Here is a 21,363-nt window from a genome sequence, read left to right on the forward strand (position 1 = left end):
CATCTTACTTTCTTCCAAACTCAACCGAGGACCCTGCTTCAGGACATTAGATCTTCCATCCTCTAAAGGCAGGGTTATTGACACTTTTGCTCCTATTTTGTGCTGATCTCTAATTTTTCGCCCTCATAAATTTATATTTTCACGAGGCATAAATTTATATTTTCGCATCATGCTCAGCATGACTTTTCCTCTTAAAGAACTTATGCCACGCTAGGCATAAGTTCGATTGCTAAAGGACAAATTAAAGACCAGCCCATCTGAAGGGGAAGTCGTGCAATTTCTTCTTCAGTATCCGTTAATTTTCATACCGACAATTTTTGGGCTAATTTTTAGAGCATTTTTAAAAATCTTGGCATTAGGTCGTCTACTAATGCCAAGATTGTCTAGCGTGTAATGCTGACGGCAGATAGATTGTGGCGGAAATTTGTTGGGAAGCAAAATAGCTGATTGTAATCTAACTAGAATGTTACATTCATTAGTGACCAAACACTGAATCTATAAGTAACAATCTTGGAAAGAAGTAAATACGATAATATCAAATATCAAATGTAGAGCTTTTCATCAAAACAAGTGAAATGTCCTCCCAGGGAATGCAACAGTGAACAAGTATAGCACTCACAAGTGTTTAGTCCATCCTTCCCTTCAAGATCCTCTCTGTCACTTCAGTTGGTGTCCTGCAATCACACATAGATTGGAACAAATCAGATGGGGTACTGAAAATCTGAAACACCACTCACTTTAACTAATATCATATTATGAAATATCTCATGATCCCCATCCCATCCCCACCAAGGATCAATAATTAAAAAAGGAAACGGAAAAGGAAAAAACGCCAGATGAATTAAGAGTATGTTGCAATGTAGTGCTGGACAATGCCGCACATAAAGAGTAAAATGGCAACCAAGTCCTTGATTTTTCAAAATAGAAGTGCAATAATAATCCCTTACGAACTCACCATTTACGGAGAACCTCCAATATGCATCAACTACAAAATGTAATAACCGCTGCCTCCAACCAGTGATGCTCGGATCCTTGAAAAATACCGCCAGGTGTGACAAATCCTCCAAAAGTTATTCATATTTGGGGGGTATGACACAAGTTCGACGGTATTTCTGGAGGATCCAAGAAATATAGTTTTCCAAGCCCCTTCTCTCTGCCAAGGCCTTAAGACTTATCGTCTTTACCTAGACCCAGTTCCCCTCGTTCCCCAAGCCCCAAGTAAGGACCCATACCTCCAACATTTGAAACCCGATCCCTCATCAAAATCCTACCCAACCACCTCGCCATGCATAACAATGCCATATCTTCTCTGTACTACAGGCTCTTCTTTTTCTATTTCTCTTTTAAGAGGGCACTTCTCTAAAATTACCTAACCCTCTAAACATGTTGGCCAACACACGGTTTTTTGTTGCCTTAAAGACCACCATCTTGGGACATAATAGATGATGGATACTTTGAGGATCATATTTTGTTTCGGTTAGAGACTCCGGTAGACACTTACTAAGAAGAGATGATCAAGAAAAGAGGCATATTAAAGCATCTGAATACTTACACAACATAAACATGTCCTCCCCAACCACTTAAACAGTCACGGTCTACAGATGAAATCAGCGCCTGAGAGATGGTCTCAAACAATTCTTCCGGTCCCTGAAATGTTAACATACAATAAGAAGCCATAAAGTAAGAAATAGGATGATGACAATAGAAGCAGTGCAAGAAGTAACAGAACGAAAAATTCTGAAGCATGTAGATGCAATATTGGAAAGAAAGATCTGAACCTTGAGAGAAACTTAAATACCTGCTCTTATAATCAACATGAATAAAATTCATTTTGTTTGTTAGTCAAAATCATTTTGGTGATATCACCCAAAGATGACGTCAAAAACAATTTTCAAAAGTGAATGAGTGGCTCAACCACCATACTTTATCTGGCTATCACAATCATCTATACACACTGGTATTCTTACTCTACAACCAAAAGAATATGTGATATAAATATTTTTTAATACTTCTTCGCACTATTACTGCTTAATCTTTTACTCTCATTCCAAACAGTCAAAAAGATGCATAGTGGTATAGTTTCACGTGCTGCCATGTTCTGCTAGCCAATCCTCTGTGTTTCTAACAGAGGATAATTTCTTCCCCCTCCTCAACATCATCAAAGTCTCATCTAGTAAAAAAGTACAACATTCCAAATTCCACAACCGTGATGTGAACCAACAATATAATAAGATGCGATTTGTAAAATTGAAAATGTTTGTATTTCCAAATCAATTCGTCAAATCTGCCAGCAGTTTTGTTAAATCAAAACAGAGAACAGCGATTATGGGGGATCCAAATTTTTTTCTCTAAACATATGTCTACCATATAGAGTAATCCCCAACTGCCAGCTGAAGAACCAAATAAAAGCAGCACTTCAGCAACTCGGACGATAATTTCCATTACACAAGAAAAATATTGACATGTGATATATGGCATTCAAGCTAGGGGCGGATTATGTAGTTATAAAGCAAAAAGGAAAGCAAGAGCAGTAACAAACCATGTCAGGCTTGTACATGGCCTCACAGGCACCGTAAAGTGATTCAGATGCAGTGCCGGAAACAACAAAATCTTTTGCGAGCTCCCTGCACGACAAGCATTACATCTAAGTAGCAATACTATAAGCATGCAATGCCATGAGGACCCTGGCAGAGTACATAAGTCTCCAAATATTAGAACTTGAAGCAGTAGAAAGAAACTCAACATACTTTGCTCCAATAGAGTCCATTGTGCAAATAAAAGGCTTGTCATCATCTCCTAATCCAGCAATTACAGGTTGGCACAAGTATGGACCAAACCTAGACAAAACAAAATGGATAATGAAGTTAATAACAAGTTGAAGAAGCATCGATCAAGGGTGACAAGACCAACAACCCAGACTGGATTTACAGGTTTTGTCCAACTAAACAGCTATTTGGACTGATCATTTTTTGTTTAGTTGGTTGAGTCCAAATTCCAAGGTTAAGCTTGATTAATGTTTGAGCTCAAATACGAACAGTAGATGTTCGACAAGAAAGTTTGAGAGCTTTCCTTGATTATCTAATTAAGAACTTAATATGGGTCATACCTTCAAAATCAACGCGTGTGTGTCTAAAACATCCCAAATTAATATCTGATTCTTCTTTTTTTCCCAGGCACACCCTCCTATCTTAAGTAAACTTTGGATATGTAGTAGGAAATATTTTCACACTAAAGAGTCCTTTCTGCTCTCCTCTGATTTGTTGTTACCCATTCTTCGCATCTCTTTTCTCTCTGTTCTTCTAATCCAATAAATGAAGCCTCAGATCTAGTCTATTAAATGGAAAACAATGTCTCAGCCCGCTCATCAGTTAAAGTCAACTTAAAACTGAGATCCAATAAATCATTAGCTAGTTTGAGCTTGAAATTGAGGGTTTGAACTTTCGGGCTCAAAAGAATTGTGGATCAACCCATCAAACATTAGCTTCTTTTTTTTATTTTTTATATGATGGTGATGCTGATATCCAGGCCTGCTTGTACATACCTCTAGTATTTCACCAGGGTACCTGCTACCTCCCATCAACATTTGTTATAGGGAAATTCTGCTACCAAGGCTTAGGGAAATGGGAAAGAATCACCTAGTGTTTTTCACTCAACTGGGATCTGAACCCGAGAGCTCATGGTTCTCCAGCCCCACTTCATTGATCACTTGGCCAGACCCTTGGTGCCTACAGCCGCGTCATATTTGAGCTTGACCTCAACATTGTTACATACATTTAATCAACCAATACTCTTTGGAGTTCAACTTGGCTTGATAGGAATACATCTAAGAAAAGGACCGAGGCCAACAAAGATTTAAATGTATCAAAAAAATAAACAATACTATGCTGGGGCCAAATATTTTCATGATCTATCTTCTCAAATCTAAAGGATAGAACAAGATATGGAGAAGAAAAATCTTTCACAACTTTAAATGTGCTTCAATGACCTTTTCTAATGATCAAGAAATTCGCCTGCGGCAAATCCTTAGGACCAACTGAAGCCTCTGAAACTCAGGTTCTCCCTATACCCTTCTCCACTTAAATCTAAGCTTAGTACGCATGGTGCAGGGATCAAACCTATAACCTAAGTCATAAGCCCCTCAACCTTTGTCTTGAACTAAGCCCTGAGGGCAAAATGTGCTTGAGTTACTTGCATCTCATTTCAAGTTTTTCTTTTCCATAAATCAACATATTTCAGGAAGTATTGTACGCACCAAGAGGTATAATGTCCCCACAACTAGGTTCCTGCAATTTCTCACACTAAGCAGACATATAGATTGTGCAACAATACTAGTGTACACTTTATGGCAGTACTTTACTGCTACCAATGAAGCAATGCTCCATAATGACATCTTGGTAAACAAAACTAAAGACAGAGATAAGAAAAGACTTTCCAATATATTCTTGTTAGGGAACATGAAAAAAATCAAAATGAGCTGCTTTTCCCTTTGCCAACAACAGTTTGTTTGTTTTTTTAAATTTGTTTGTTTTTATTTTTATAAATAGACTTTCCATGTAAGGATGCTCTAGTAGCTGAAATGATATCTTTTGGTGATAAAAGCAGGCAAGGGGAATATATATGTTCATACTTTGCCAAGATTCTGAAATAGGTGTAAAATTGTTCTATATTCTATAGCACACTGATAAGGAACCATGAGCTGAAGGGCCTAATTCTTTGTTACCTGCTAATCTTATTACTACTCCCTGATAAGTTTTCAAATAAAATGCCAATAAAATAAACTTAGAAGGCTTAAGCACCAATTGGATGCACACTTTTCCACTTTGTAGGCGTCCTAAATGTTATACTTTTCTATAGAAGTTCTTAAAAGGGAAAAATATATGTGACGAAAAGAATTAAGAAATGGGGCACTATATAAGCAGAATGACCTGTAAGTCTGGGCGCAACTTTTTTACTTTTCTACAATCTACAACTAAAAAGGAGTTAGGTTCCCTCTTATATTTAGGTTCCCTCTCATATTTTGTATTTTTGGCTCAATGGAAGAGAGAAAAAGGCAGAAATGAAAAGAAGAGGGGAATAAGATCCCATCTTATTCTCTACTTAGGGGCTATCATTCTCTCTGAAGAATTTCGTTTTAATGAGTTTAGCCACGCGCCCACATAGAAAGAAGAGGCAGTAGCAAGCAACATTAAGCCATCAGGTGGGAAAGAAATAGTACGGTTTTGAAGGGGTCCTGGTATAATGGATGAAAGAAACAGATCTAAATGTTTCTGATGCTTGTATATTTTTAGATTTCAATATGCTTCAAAAGTTCTTAAAACTGCTTTTCACTTTGAAGGCAGTCATTTAACCACTTTATATCAACTAAAAACCATCTCCTCAACTCTAAGAAAACGTTATTCATAATCAAGAAACATCCAGTGATGACTGTGAGACTATGTAATCTTCAGGAAATAAACGTTAACATTGTCAAAGAACATATAAATAGTTACCAACCTTTTCTCATAAAGCATAGCAGAGACAAGGCTGGCAAATGTCTCAGGCTTCATATCCCTCTCTTCTCTAAGCTCATATAGCTTGTGACGGAAGACAAGCCTTTGATACCTAAAGAAACCGTAATCAAAAGCACATATCCGTGAGCATAATCCCAACAAATCAAACTAACAATGAGATGGTGCTACTCCTTCCCCATCCACAATCAACAAGAAAGCAACACCAAATTAAAATGTGAAAATAGAAACAGTTTCACCCTTTATTTCCCACTCCCCACAGCCCCAACCGGAGGAAGCATCTTAGTCAGTAATCACTACCTCCAAACTCCCACTCAAAATTCCATGCATATAATTCCTAAAGCAATATATTTTCTATTTGACGTGTTCTATTAGTCTTATTAAAAAAAGGAACTGTTACATGATTATAATTCCTAAAAAATGTTTAAAACGCACAATACAATTAGCAGGCAGGAAAAATATTAACAACAACAAAAGCAACTAAGCCTAAGTGGCAAGCAAGTTGGGGTCGGTCATATGAATCTCTACTTCTTCATTTAAGCTCATTTCATATTATTATCATACCAGATAAAATAAAATTGAAAAATAAGTTAAATATATACTCCCTCAGTTTCAATGGCAAGTTTAAAACGACAAGATTAAAGGGAATATTGGTATATTCTACATATCTTTAGTTTAAGACCACAAGATACAAAAGTCTTCTTTACTTTCTTAAACTCCGTGCCAAGTCAAAACCGGACAAACAAATTAAAATGGAAGGAGTATAATATAATAGTAACAAATAACAATAATAATAATAATAATAATATGAAAGTTCTAAAACAAGTCTGAACTTATAAGATATCCCTTAAATGTATCTTTTTCTTCCATTATGCCCTATCTTCAGCTAGTTTAAACAGTAATAACAGTAGAGTAAATTAGAGAAATTACAGCGTTTGGGTATCAGTAGCTAGGCCAGAAAGGCCAATGAAAAGCTTCTCATGTATATTGCAAAGTTATATATAGAATAGGCCAAGAAGTATGAACAGAAAATATAAAACCAGCAGGAAAAAGAACGCCTATAGAAGAACCTATTAGGTTACAAGAAGGAGGTAGTAAGGGTAAAATACTGAATATAGCAGCCCACGATCCACAAATGTCGAACACAATAATAGATCTTTGGAAAGAAACAGTAGTAGCAGATTATATAAACAACATATCAGGATATAGACGCAAAAACAATGTATAAATATATGGAAACCTTTTTAGGAGAATCAACAAAAGGACCATGGGAAGCATATAAATCAGAATTCCCACAAGAATTTCAAGCTCTGGTAGCCATGGGATATATTAACAAATACCACAACAACAACACACCAAAGTGTAATCCCACAAATGGGATCTGGGGAGGGCAGGATGTACATGGACCCAGGGGCGGATGTACCAAGAGCCCAGGGTGTTCGGGTACAGTGTATATTTAGGGTAAATTTTATGTGTTTATGTACATATATTAACTTTTGAATACCCTGAACATATATTACAGTGTATATTTAGGTTCAATTATTTTTCCAAATACCCTGAGCGAAAATCCTGAATCCGCCACTACATGGACCTGAGGTAGAGAGGTTATTTCCGATAGACAATAATAATAACAAATAACAATAATAATATTAAAAGTTCTCTAACAAATCAAAAACCCATTCACAACAAGTATCACTTATATGAATCTTTTTTCTTTTTCCCATTATGCCCTATCTTTAGCTAGTTTAAACAGTAATTTACATAAGAGAAAAATTACAGTGTTTGTGTATCAGTAGCCAAGCCAGAAAGACCAATAAAAAGCTTGTCATGTATTTTATAAATCCTTTGGAAATCAGTAGCAATTGTCTGCAACTGTACACCAAGACGTCTGTCACTCGCTATAGCGAAACAGTTTTTCCCAACCATCGCTACCAAAGCACTTCCATTATACTCAAAGATCTGTACATAAAATTAACCAAATATTAGAGAAAACACATTATTTTCTAGGTTTAAAATTCGATCTCAAAAAAAAAAAAAACTAGGTTTTACAATAATTTTTGGAGTTAAGAGGATTGATGAAGAAGAATAACTTACCGACATTGAAGACTGATTACAGAGACGAATCGGAACTTTTTTTTTTTTTTGGCTAATGAAGAGAGACTGTGTTTTGATGTCTTGGAGAACACTTCAGTTGTATATTTAGAAGAGAACAAGGGTAAAAATGTCCTGAAATTATTATTTAAAAAGGGATAAAGGGTCAAAAATGTCCGTTTAACTTTGCGAAAAAAAAAAAGCTAAAAATATCCTAAATTTTGATAAAAAATACTCCTCCTGTCGTTAAAGTTTTTAAATATATCCCTGTCTAGCCAGTAGACACAGGAATGGGTAATCTATATGCAATTTTTTATTTAGTTGGGTCGGGTTTAAATTTAACAGGATTAAAAATTAAATCGGGTTATGTTGAGCATTTTTGTTAATATAGGGGTATATTTGAAAACTTTAATGACGGGAAGGGTGTTTTGAGCCAAATTTATAATGGACGATATTTTTAACCCTTTTACCAAAGTAGAGGAGCATTTTTTATCCTTTTCCCTTTTTATTTGGGAAAAAAAAGAGCTAAAAATATCCTCTATTATAAATTTGGATAAAAAATATCCCTCCTGTCATTAAAGTTTTCAAATATGTCCCTGTCTTAATGAAAATCTCCAATATAAACCCGATTTCATTTTTAAACCTGCTTCATTTAAACCCGACTCAACTACATAAAAAACTCATATGCGATCACTTATTCCCGAGTGCTACATTTGGAGCCACTAGGTGTAGGAACGGGTAACCCATATGCGATTTTTATTTCATTGAGTGAGGTTTAAATGGAGCGGATTTAAAAATTAAATCGGGTTATGTTGGGAATTTCCGTTAATATAGGGGTATATTTGATTTTTTTTTTTTTTTGAGAAGGTAACAGTTGTATGTATAGAGTATATTTGAAAATTTTAATGACGGAAAGAGTGTTTTTTACACAAATTTAAAATGGAGTATATTTTTAGCCCTTTTTTAAAGTAGAGGGACATTTTTGACCCTTTTCCCTTAAAAAAAAAAAAGAGCACTTACATTTAGGACCGGTTTGGTTGTGAAAATTTCCCCTTTTTGACTTTATTTGAGAATCAGTGTTTGCCATGAAAATTCCAAATACCACAACTATAACCAAACACAACTTCAAAATTTCAAATAAAGTGAAAAATATTTGATTTTCATGGCCAACCGTCTACTTAATATTTGTTTTTTGGTATAAGAAAGTCTTTATTGTCATTTAAGTGTAATAAAATATGCCCCTTAATTATTACTCCGTCCGTTTTTAATTGGTTAGTATATTAAAAATATATGTCCACTTTTACTTAATCAGTTTGAAAAACTAAAAGATAATTTCTCATTTCATATTTTCTCTTATTATTAATAATTGTGTTGGGAATTGCAAGAAATGATTAGTGACTACACGACTTTTAAACTACATTGACTGATTATTATTTAGATGATTTATAATAATTAGTGTTAATAGTAAAATTATCGTTTTATTTAATGCTTCTTACTAGGTGTACCAAGTCAAACATGATAAATAAAAATTTATCAAGTTTTGTGAATACGGTATTTTTAGATTTGATATGATCTGTGGAAGAGCTCCGGTTACAACTGTTCTAAGCACAAAAGGAAACATTTGTAATTTGTAAAGAAAAATAACTTCACAAGAGGAAACATTTGTAATTTGTAAAGAAAAATAACTTACCAGTCGAACTTTTACGAATGAATAGACTGTGTTTGGACCTTTTGATGTCTGGCAGAACAATTTAATTCCAGGATCATATGTTAGATGAATTTTGCAACTTTTCTCATTTTCTCCGGCTATGTATTTTCTTTATACTTTCTGTATAGGTTTAAGCTTGTTTGGCCCATGGAAGCTTTACTTTGAGAAGTACCTCTTCTGAAAATAATTTTTTTAAAAAAATATTTGAAAAGAATAGCAGTTTGTGTTGATTAATAATTTAGGATGTGTTTTTTTTATTTCTTTAATCCTAAAATATTTGTAAATTTTTGCTTTTGGAGATTTAATTATATGAATTTTGATAATATATTGAGATATATTCTTTCCCATATTGATATAAAAAGAATTATAACTTATAATACTTTTCGTATATTCTTCGAATATCTAATTTTAATTTTAAATAAATAAATAAATCTAATCTAAATTAACTATGAAGATTAGTTGAAATGGACTCTAGAAGCAAAAAATGACAAATATGTCTAGATGGATGGAGTATTAGTTTATGTTTGACCAATATTTTTTCACATTCCCCCGTAAAAGTAATGAAAACAAGTTCCATACTTACATTTTACCCTTATTCTCTCTCTCTCTCTCTAATTAAAATTTGCCTTTTACCCTTATTCTCTCCTCTCACCCTCCAACACACTTCGTTTCCATCTCCACCACCCATACTCCCACCCTGTAGTATTTGCCTAAATTGTTACTTTTGAAATAATATTTTCTGCTTAAATACCAAAAATAAGAAAACTACTTATTTTCTAGAAAAACATTTACCGTGGAAAATATTTTTCTTCATACCACGCTCTTAGTATGAATACTTTATAAAAGTTATATACATCGTCAATATAATTTTTATAATACTATCATATCGTTCAAAGCATATCTAGAGGCAAGCCCATTAAAATGTGAGATTTATAATCTTCAAACTAAGGACATATTACCTACTACAAGTTACAAGTTAATATGGATGATTTACGTGTAAAAAAATATATATTGACAATATATATAACTGGAAGAAATTTCAACCCCACACAATCCACTCCAAAGCAGCTAATGGTTTGGTCACAAAGCCTAACACGAAAAGGGCAGCTCGGTGCACATCCTGCGCTAGCAGAGTCTAGGGAGAGGCCGCACCCAAAGAGGTGTGATGTAGACAACTTACTCTAATGCAAGCATCAGTGGCTGCTTCCACACTCGAACCCTTATCCTATATATCACACAAAGACAACTTTACCGTGCACAAAACCTAACACAAAGCAACTCAAAGCAACTCGTAATTGGTATATAGGGAGCCGGGACAAAATCTTTTAGGTATGTTCAATTTCTCATATTTCCACTCTTCTACCATTATAAGTGTAATTTATAAGGATTAAACCTCGTCCCCATAAGTGAAAAAACCGTCCAAATACCCACTATCAGATTTAATTTACATGCAGAATAAATTAACCTACGACAATTACAGTCCATATATCAGATTCCTAACTGTATAGTAATGCTGCTGCCTACCATCTACCATCTACCATGGTTTCCAGACCAACCACCCTTAATTTACCAATGTACAGCTAAACAGATGACATGTTACATGTGGTTGCATTTCACAGGACATCAAATTCTTCAATTGAAGAAAAACCTCTATTTTTTATGTGCACCTAATTCTCACATCATGGATTCCACTCTTACAGACCAGCTTCGTCGCTTTTTTCACCAGGTTATTTACCAACAGTCCACAATTGCAACCGTGCGGTCTCAAAGTTCCAACAGCCCACAATCGCAACCATGCGGTCTCAAAGTTCCAACAGCCCACAACCGCATCCGTGCGGTCTCAAAGTTTTCATGTCAGACAAATGGTACAGAAACAAGCTCATATTGAGAAGCTCAACATGAAAAACAGAGTACAGATGCTTCAGGAAGTACGGGACGCGACGCTTGCATTATTGCTTAAAGGGCTATTAGGACTCTGTGGATGACAAGTTTCGGCTTTCACAAGGTTTATCTGATCTCTGGCAGCCAAAACATTCCCGGCATTTTGAAGTATCACAGATTTAATCCCGTTCGATACCATTTGAGAGCTACTACAATCCTGCTTCGTTCTAAAAACTCCCCATAAATAGTGCTTGCTTCGGAATCCTGCCAACCAGTTTTCTCAAGCAACTCAGCAATGAACCATAAATAACAAAATCTAATGAAAACCAAGATCTCAGCTATTTGTGGTTCATTATTTATCTAATAAACCCTCCAGTACAAAATAAGTGATTTTTTGGGGTGTTGCGCACCCCTTAAGAAAGTTAATTAATTACGTCAATCAAAGGATCATTTGGCAATATTACGTACTTTCTCCAAAATTTTCTTCAAAGTCGAAATAGTCAGCTTTGGGATTTGAAAAGCTATTAGAGAGAAGGGTAACTTCCCAAATAATTAATTAATAACGTCTTTGGGCTTTGAAAAATTCATTTATTCTGGACCAAAGAAAAAGTGTTCAGACATTCATTTATTTTGGACTGGAGGGAGTATCAAGTAAAAACTTACTCCAGTGATGCAGGGGAAGCTCTGTGGATGTGAAAACCAAGAGCTCTGCATTTGTGACAACTGCTCGCAGAGCGAGTTCTTCACCGATCATTTGCTCAACCAAATAATCGTAATCCTGCTCGTATCTGTACTGAGAAAAATAAGATGACAACAAAGCGAACTTGATGAAAACTAAGCGTAAAATGGTGAAAATACAAAGTGATTACCTTGCATCCAAAGGAAAGAAATATAATGCAATGTTATCATCACTAGGCTCCGATGAATAAAAACTCCTAGGCCATATATCAGATTTTGGAAGCATTTCCAAGTGAAGCGAAAGTGGAAATAACTTTGCTTCTTCAAAAACCCTTTGGCATGCTTTGACTGATGGGTGAGCTACAAGTCCATCAAGTGTCTGATACTCTTTGTTCCATAACTTAAAACCACCCCTGCCAGAAAAAAGTGCAAGAAAACAGACATTTTCATTCTCCATATTGATAAATTATCACCCAAGGGAATAATCCATAAAATATCTCCTCACCTCCAAACAGGATCATAAACAGGTTGTGCTTTTTCCACGACAACATGAATAAAATCTTTCTTATCTATCACAGACGTAGGATTAGATTTCTTCTTCTTATCACCTCCTAACTGACTATGCTCTACCAAATCCATTCCAGGATATTTCTCAACATCTTTCTGGGAAAACTTTTCGACTGTCCTTACTTCTACCTCAGCTATCAATGAAGGAACATCAAGTTTTGCTTCAGAATTTGCTTTAAGATGTCTTGAACTAGTGCAATTTTCAGGCGAGACGGGATCAGAATTCCTGATAGTAGGTTCATTTGGCACCTCCACCTCACAATCATCACAGACCCAATAGACATCTTCATCAAATGTATCGGGAATTGTATCAAGGCAGTAGCTGCAGAGATTAAAAAAGGGAAGATTAACAAACTAAAGAAAGACATGAAAGGGTTAACCTAAAATTCTTATCAGTATTTATACACAATCATGCCGTAGAAAACGTAATTACAAAAAGGAAATGAAAGAAGTTGACACATGATACAGATCGACTATGACTAGTAAAACCAGATCAATTGATGATCAAGACAGAGAACAAGAGAAAGAAGAAGATAGAGATAGAAATAGAGAGACTAAGACACAAATTTAAATAACCAAGGAAACATTAACATAAAATACTAAATACTAATTACCCCCCATCAGTATACCATTATAGATTCAAAGAATTGTAGATGGTAAACCATGAGGATAAACTCAACTTCAATGGTTAATCCATTGAGTTGTTCATTAACTTAGTGTTTTCCAAACCTATAAATTAGTCCAAGCAGCATAATCGGCCTAAGGAAGCTACAAACGATCTACTTATAGCCTAGATGTAAGGGAAGAAGAGGCCCATCACAAAATAAACCGAGTTGGGCTTTAAAAACAACTGAAATGGAAACTTGAACGTAATAGGGTGATGTGTGGCTGTCTTCTAAGGTGTGATCACACATAACAAGGAAATCTTGAGAGTCCAAATTCAGCCTCTTGTGCGTGCAGTTGACAATCTAGTTGGGCAACCGCATAACAGTACATTCTCTCCAGCTTTGACTTGTGTGTGTATGGTTAATGTCCTGTTTGAGCGACTATACAACAGTTGATATTCCCGTCGAGAGAGTGGTGTAACTCAAGCTGTTGTGTGTGCAGTTGACGGGCTAGTTGTGCAACCGAATACAACAATTCATACCCAGTGAAATCCCATAAGTGAGGTCTGGGAAGGGTAGAGACTAGAGTGTACGCAGACCGTACCCCTAGCTCGTGGAGGTAGAGAGGTTGTTTCCGATAGACCCTCGGCTCAAGTAACGCATATCAAAGCAGGTGAAAAAGAGAACACCGAAGTAAAGAGGAGATAACAAATAATAAGGAAAGCATGACATAGCACTCAGTAAAAGAAACAGCAACAATAGTAGAATAAAACGATAACCGAAGCACGAGACACAAAAAGTAGTAACAAAATCGAAGGACAAGAAAGTACAGGAATAATGCTAAACTACGGGATAATGCTGCTACTACTGGTATGGTCCACCATACTACCACAAAGCCTATCCCGCAGGAAAGCGAGACAACAATTAACTACCTACTAACCTTCCACCCTAATCCGCGACCTCCATATCCTCCTTTCTAAGGTCATGTCCTCGGTAAGCTGAAGATGCGTTGTCTTGTCTAATCACGTCTTCCCAGTACTTCTTAGGCCTACCTCGACCTCTCCTTAAACTCGTCATTACCAACTCTCACACCTCCTCACTGGGGAGTTTGCACCTCTCCTCTTCACAGGCCCGAACCATCTCAATCTCGCTTCCCTTATCTTGTCCACTACAGAGGCCATTCCTACCTTATCCCCAGTATCTTCGTTCCTAATCTTATCTCTCCTAGTATGCCCACACATCCGTTTCAGCATCCTCATTTCTGCAACTCTCATATTCTGAACATGAGAGTTCTTGACTGGCCAACACTTGACAAGCTAATTTGAACTTTGGCGCTATTTACATTATTGTGCGGGCAGTTGACTCGTCAATTTACCAAGACATTCATAGAATCTCTCCCACAATTCTCCACCTACTTCTTCCAACTCAGAATCATCATAAAAATGACGAGTTCAAAATATTTCCTGCTGCGTGCAAAGGTCGATAAAGTTGATCCGACCACCTTTGATTAGTGGTCTCAAAAAATCTCTTTTATTTCTCCTTTGATAAAAGTACTTCGTTTGGTGGATAGGGAGAAAACCACCAGTGATCTACCTTTATGAAGTTATGCATAGGGCTAAGGAGGCTATTCAAGAGTCATTTAATGATAACGAGAAGAAATATAAAAGAGCTTTCGAGATTATTGATAAAAGCTAGTTGGATCAACTTCATGAACTTTTGCATGCAGTTCGGAATATTTTGAACCCAGAACTCTTTTATGATAATTCTGAGTTGGATGTAGTAGATTCAGAAGTGTGGAAGGGATCTTTTGAACATGTTGCTAAGTTGGTCCCTGATATCAATGAGCAAGATATTCTAACAGATCAACTTAGTACTTACAGGAATGCTAAGGGACTCTTTGAAACTCCAATGGTTATTAGATAAAGAAAGACAAGGTCACCAGGTGAGTGAGTGTTTCTATGTGTCTTTATAGCTTTAACTTTTAAGTGATTTCTTTATACTTATTAACTTTTGAATATTTGTTCTACTTCTACAGTGGAATGGTGGAAGCAATATGGTTCTTTGCACTCCACAATTCCAACAGTTTACAATCAAAGTTCTAAATCTAACTTGTAGCTCATCCGGATGTGAGAGGAATTGGAGTATGCTTGAACATGTAAGAAGAAAAATTTAGTATATTAGTAAGCTAAGTTATATCTCAAGGCTCCCAAATTGTTGAGACAATAAAGTGTGTTACCAATAATTAAAAAAAAAAATATTATTACCAATTATGTTTATATTCTAAATTTAATGTATTACCCCTAATATGAGAATCTAAAATTTTGGTAAAAAGGAAAACTCGTGGTTAGAGGTTTCATGATATAGCAGTAACTTAATCAAGTAATTGTCATTTATTAAAATTAGCCAATAACACTATGGTTGTTGGTAAAAAAGCTAATCCAATTAATTTATTTAACATTTATTATATTAATAGTTGAGTAAGAAATCAAAATTAAAAATATTTACTAAAAAAGAACTTAGATTGAGCTATAACTTAGCCTATTAATTACTTGCCACAACTTATTTGCAGATTCATACCAAGAAGAGAAAGACTCGAGCTAAAGTAGCTCAATGATCTAGTGTTCATTAAATATAACAGAGTATTGAAGCGTTGCTACAACACTCACTATTTGATCCAATTTTTTGGATGTGAGGCTGATGCATGGCTAACTGGAGTTCCTGAAAATCGTGAAGATGAAGAAGTATTTATAGAGATTCTAATTTCACTTGGCGTGGTGCTGCTGCAACAAGTGGAGTTGAGGAGAACATTAATGGTTTAAGGGGAGGTTTTCAAGCTTTCATAGTTTGCAGCGACTCATCTTAGTTCCATCATCAACTAACATATATACACGTTCCAGCCAGTGATAGAGATTCTTTTCACGTTCGTGCAAACAACAAAGAAGAAATTTCATGCAAGCTAGCAAAATCGCAAAAATCAAAAGCTAATGAGAGATAGTAAAATGACTAAAAGTTATCACTGACATTTAGCAACAATCCAACTTACCGATGCACGGCAAGATCCAAACATTTTACACAAAAAACAAAGGCGTTAGAGAATCCTTCGTCACCACACTGTAGACATATTGTCACCTGCACAACATGGCGAAATAAGTATTAAAATACACAGTTATATGCAAAGCATACATATGACGCTACTATAAGTAATGGGAAAGAAGTTATAGCAAGAAAGCAGATGTCACAGACTCTAGGTTTAGGGCTGTAATGAGTCAAACAGTGTTATCAAAGGTGAAACCGACCAAATATTTACCTTAGCAGGTCCGTTGGGGCTTTAAGCGTAAAGCGCAAATGAAGTATGGGCTTTAAAGGAAAGAGGCCCAAATGTAAAGAATACAAATATGCATGTGTAGTCCAAGTGTAATACTTATAAGCGTGAACAACAAATATATGGACAAAGAAATTGAAACAAAAAAAGTACGATAAAGTGAAATATCAATTGTTTAATGTGGCCTCTTCGGGATGAAGTTCACTGGTAAGCAGCGGCAGATTCAAGATTTGGAAGTTAGGGGTGCCACACGATGCTGCTATTTACAAGGTCCAAATAAGGTAAATATTTGGTCGGTTGGATCAACTTTGGACTTCGATTCAGGTTATTCCTTTTTTCGATTTATATAGATAAATAGATCAAACGAGAAAAAAAAAATTATGACAACTTAGTGCAAAGAAAACACTTTTAACAATATTAGTAATATCGAAAATATCTATCATCCATTAATAGTTGCAATCGACAAGTTTCCATATTCTAAAAACACACAATTGTGGCATAAATATTTATATTATATATATTTCACCGTTATATGACAAACTAACTATAAAGAGGCCAAAGACATAGACTTGACCACTTGCCACTAGCACCTTGCACTCTTTCGTGACTACGGGTGGCATGAGAAATATTTAAAAGATCTTATACATATATATACAAAATTTCGACGAAGGCATCCTGTACCCCCACCCATGTACATAGAGCCGCACCTCCCGATAAGAAAAAGTATGCCTTAGAACCTTGAAGATGAAACTGAAGCACCGACTAATCCAGGAAGTGCTCAACATGTTTGTACCTTGCTTCAGGGCTTAAGCGCACTATTGACAACACTTGAGTTAAATCAACTCTGAGTAGCTTGTTGCTGAATTTGAGCTACACCAAATGTGCATCTAGCTCGAACTAAGTAAGGTAAGTTCATACTCGCTAGCCTAGCAAGCCCGTTAAAATTTTACCGTTCTCCATGCATTACTGCTGAAAGTCAACTTTTTTTGCGGATATTCTTTTTAAAGGGGAAAATCTATATTAAGAAGTAAATGTTGCATACTGACGTTTAGTTGTTTACGGTTGTCATGTGTCAGATACTCAAATCAACTAGTGAGTACCTCGGACCTGCCTAGCATTGTTTCTTAGTTTGTATTGCGCAAGTTGCTTCTAGCTCGAAATTGAGTAAGCTAAGTTCATCTTGCAGATAGTCTTTCTTTATTACCACCCTGGGCAGAACTAGGGGGCGGGGGCTTAGCTGAAAAGTAAAGCCACTTTTTATGTATAGATACTAGATGTTGAATCCTCTTGGGTTCTTCATGTGCTTATTTCTTTATATTTTTGAATTCCCTTAGTGAAAATCTTGGATCAACCGCTTATTGCCACCCACTAGTTAAGGTGATTCCAAGCAGAGTTCTGGACACTTGGTTTTTCTTGTAAGTCAATCCAGCCAAGCTTCTGCTCTGCTGGATTTTATGCAATTATAAACAGGTTAATGACATTGAAGTAAAATAATTCATACACAATAAAACCACATCTACTCATGAAATTCCTTATTCTGTCCAAACAATTACACAATCCACAAATTGTAACAAGCAAATAAAACTGGTAGCTTAATAGTAACAAACAAAATATGGCGAAACAACAAATCCACAAGTAAAAAAGTTCTTTTACAGGTGTCAATGGAGACTGAATAGGATACACATTTGCCTTCCCTGTGGTGGCCTGGTGATATAAAACTAAATACATTCCTGAAAGCCCAAAAATGGTGATCAATATACCCACCATACTTCACCAAAAAGTGTAGCCTAGTGGTTAACGAAGGGGTTGAGAACTATGAGGTCTCATGTTCAAACCCCAGCGGCAGCAAACACACCAGTGCTTTCTTCCTATCTGTCCAAGCCTTGGCGGAGAGAGTTTCCTAGTACATGTGCCGGTGGCAGTGACGGAGCCAGAAATTTCGGGAAGGTGTTCAAACTTTGAATAGGTAAATAATTTCTTTTTTTATGGATGGGTGCACATAAAATTTGACTATTAAACTACGTAATTTTAATAAGATTTGTTTATTTACAAAATTTCATAGGAAAAAAAGAAAGTTAAAGCCACACGGATTGTGAATTGCGTAACTGACGCTTCTGGTTTTTAAAAGGAAAAAAAGTTGGGTATTCTTTTAGAAATACAAAGTAGGCTCATTCATATAAACTTTAAAAACATCAACGCTTCTGAAAACTGAGAATTGAATCTAAAATAGCTACTCCCCCCGTCTCAAAAAGATTGTCTTAGTTTGACTTGGCATGGAATTTAATAAATAAAGGAAGACTTTTGAAATGTGTGGTCCAAAACAAGCTTTAGATATTTGTGTGGCTATAAATCAACTCATAAAGTTAAATTATTTCTAAATACAGAAATGTGCCAATTATTTTGGGACAAATTAATAAGGAAAGTAAGACAATCTTTTGGGGACGGAGGGAGTATTATTTAAAAAACACCACCAAGAATCGAGTCTGGACTGCAGAGCATCATAAGCCTTTTGGAACAAACTTGACCGCTAGGCTAACTCATTGACTTGTGACAAGGGTGTTCAAAAGATAATATATCATAGTATAAAATAGAATTTGACCTATATACACAGTGTAATTTTCTTCGTATTGTCTTTTCTGCTTTAGTTTTTTTTTTTTTTTTTTTTTTAAATACATGGGAACCCGCAGCCGCTATACTTTAGGTGCACACAGGGTAAACCCAGCTCCTGTGCAATAGCTCTTCTGCTTTAGTTTTCTTGCTATCCTAATGTTATTTTTGCTTTACTTGAGCCGAGGGTCTATCGGAAACAGCCGCTCTACCTGCCAAGGTAGGGGTAAGGTCTGCGTACACTTTACCCTCCTCATACCCCACTTGTGGATTACACTGGGTATGTTGTTGCTGTTGTTCTATACACAGTGTAATTTGACGGCAAAAGGTGTTCGGCGGGTGGCCATAGCTCCGCCCATGGCTGGTGGTGGTGGTGGAGGTAGCAGGCAATGACGGACTTAGAAATTCAAATAAGGGTATTTGAAAAATAAAAATAAAAACTCATATCAAGGGGATTCAACAACTTATATATATACCAAAAAAAAAAAATCATTTTTACCCCATTTACATTGTATAATTTTTCAATGAAGGGGTTCTTGCACCCCTCGGCCCTGCCCATGGTAGCAGGTACCTCTGAAATTAGTCTAGGTGCACGCAAGCTGGCCGAACATCACCAATATATATATATATATATAAAAAAAAAAAAAAAAAAAAAAAAAACTAAATGGAATTCTTGCAACTAAAATCAGAAAAACTACATTGAGAATACAATGACAGTCACCAGAGATAATTATTACTAGCTACATTTCAAAAATCAAAGAGAATTAAAAATGAAGCGAACAAAAGAACTAAAGAAGAAACTTAGAAACATACCATTGTGGAAACAGATACAAATTCAAGCAGCCAGAAACAACAGCTGTATAAGAGTTTTGAGGAATAATTAGAACACAAGAACTGTGTGTTGCTAATTAAGCTCAATCGTTAATGCAACTAGCAACTGTATATCTTAATTAAGTATCTTAGAATTGTTAATCCCTAGGTCCCATTTGAAGTGGGGATGACAAAAGGGTAAATTGTGTCGAATTTGGACAAGTCACAATAAAGAAAATTTACAGGGTTTATAATATATACTCTCTGTTTGTGAGTCTATTACTATTTGGAATTTATGCGGTGACTCTTTGACCGCGCTTTTCTTACATTTTTTTTTTAATTATTTAGATTATAAATTATCATGACTTATAATATTTTTTATGTAATTTTTAAATATATAATTTTATTTTTATAAACTTGAAAAATCAATGTAGAAATTTACGGTCAAAGAAAGTTTGATCCTGGTACTCTAAACACGGACGGAGTATGTATGTGTGTGTATATATATATATATATATATTCCCCCAGTGTTAGGTATTGTATGAGAGCCTGACTAAATTCGAATTGATTGTTGCAGTTTCTCATTTTGAGGTTAATGCTCCCAATAAGATTTTTTCCATTCAAGGGTATAGGTTTTTAACATATTTGGCTGCTACATCAAAATAATTGCAGCCATTAGTCATATATATATATACACACATACACTCATTTTGTGTTAAATATGTACGGTTTATTACTTTTTTCGTTTCAAATTAATTGTGATATTTGCTTCTCGAGAGTTAAATTATACTATGAATTTTGACCAATGTTTTAAATGTTTTTTTTAATCAAATTGAAATGAGAAAAGTTTGTAATTTATATATTTCGTTATTATAAACTTTTAATCTAAGTTAAAATCGTAAAATATTGAGTTAATCTAATTTAATTTTGTTTGGCAGATTGATTCCATGTTGACGTGTGCTTGAAATTGCATGGTGCATGCCTTCTTCCGAAAAACATACCAAAAACAGCATTGTTTGTTCTAGCGAGATATCACCAAGTTGTTTACCACATATGGAGTTACCCCAACTAAAAAAAAAAAAAAAGAAAAAAGATATGGCCTATCCGATCTCTAATCGTCTTCATTCCTTTTCTTAGCAATAATTAGAATGAGAAAAAAGAAAATGTCAATGCATTTGGGGGAAAACGGTTAATCTCTGTCAGTAGAGCTTTTACAAAAGAAGTCTCAATTGTTTGCAACAAATTTTCTCAAGATAAAGAAAATAAACAGCAATCACCAAATAAATAAAAGAGTAATTTCATTTATCAAGATTGTGAGTACAAATCTGTTCATCCATTGATTCTTCTCTCCGATTTTTTCTCTGTAATTCGAGGGTCGTTAGTAACGTATTTCTCGAATGTAGGATGATTTGGACGTGGACTTTCTTGGAATATATTTGATCTCCATGAAAGGATATTGTCGATATTTGATTGTCAAGAAATATCCAGTCTGTCATATTGATCTCTTTGTGAGTATCCCTGGGAAGTTTATGGGATTTTTGAGATGTGTCTTGATCTCTTTGTGAATATCCCCAGAGTTTATGGGAT

General features: G+C 35.4%; 2 protein-coding genes across 2 annotated transcripts; both read right to left on the reverse strand.

Annotated features, from left to right (window-relative positions):
* Positions 1 to 444: 444 nt before the first annotated feature.
* Positions 445 to 7,733, reverse strand: LOC132614098 (proteasome subunit beta type-3-A-like). Its single transcript, XM_060328454.1, has 7 exons — positions 7,602 to 7,733; positions 7,285 to 7,466; positions 5,494 to 5,601; positions 2,748 to 2,837; positions 2,540 to 2,624; positions 1,553 to 1,647; positions 445 to 674 (listed from the first exon to the last, which is right to left on the reverse strand). The coding sequence occupies exons 1-7, from the start codon at positions 7,605 to 7,607 to the stop codon at positions 626 to 628; spliced, it is 615 nt and encodes a 204-aa protein (XP_060184437.1). The 5' UTR covers positions 7,608 to 7,733; the 3' UTR covers positions 445 to 625.
* A 2,896-nt stretch (positions 7,734 to 10,629) lies between these two features.
* On the reverse strand, positions 10,630 to 20,004 carry LOC132615786 (PHD finger-containing protein 1-like). The gene is made up of 6 exons (XM_060330379.1): positions 19,780 to 20,004; positions 16,081 to 16,166; positions 12,371 to 12,754; positions 12,057 to 12,278; positions 11,851 to 11,975; positions 10,630 to 11,451 (listed from the first exon to the last, which is right to left on the reverse strand). Exons 1-6 carry the CDS (start codon positions 19,780 to 19,782, stop codon positions 11,228 to 11,230), a joined length of 1,044 nt encoding a protein of 347 aa, XP_060186362.1. The 5' UTR covers positions 19,783 to 20,004; the 3' UTR covers positions 10,630 to 11,227.
* Between the last annotated feature and the right edge of the window lie 1,359 nt (positions 20,005 to 21,363).

This window comes from Lycium barbarum, chromosome 10 (genome assembly GCF_019175385.1).
Source record: "Lycium barbarum isolate Lr01 chromosome 10, ASM1917538v2, whole genome shotgun sequence".
NCBI lineage: Eukaryota > Viridiplantae > Streptophyta > Magnoliopsida > Solanales > Solanaceae > Lycium > Lycium barbarum.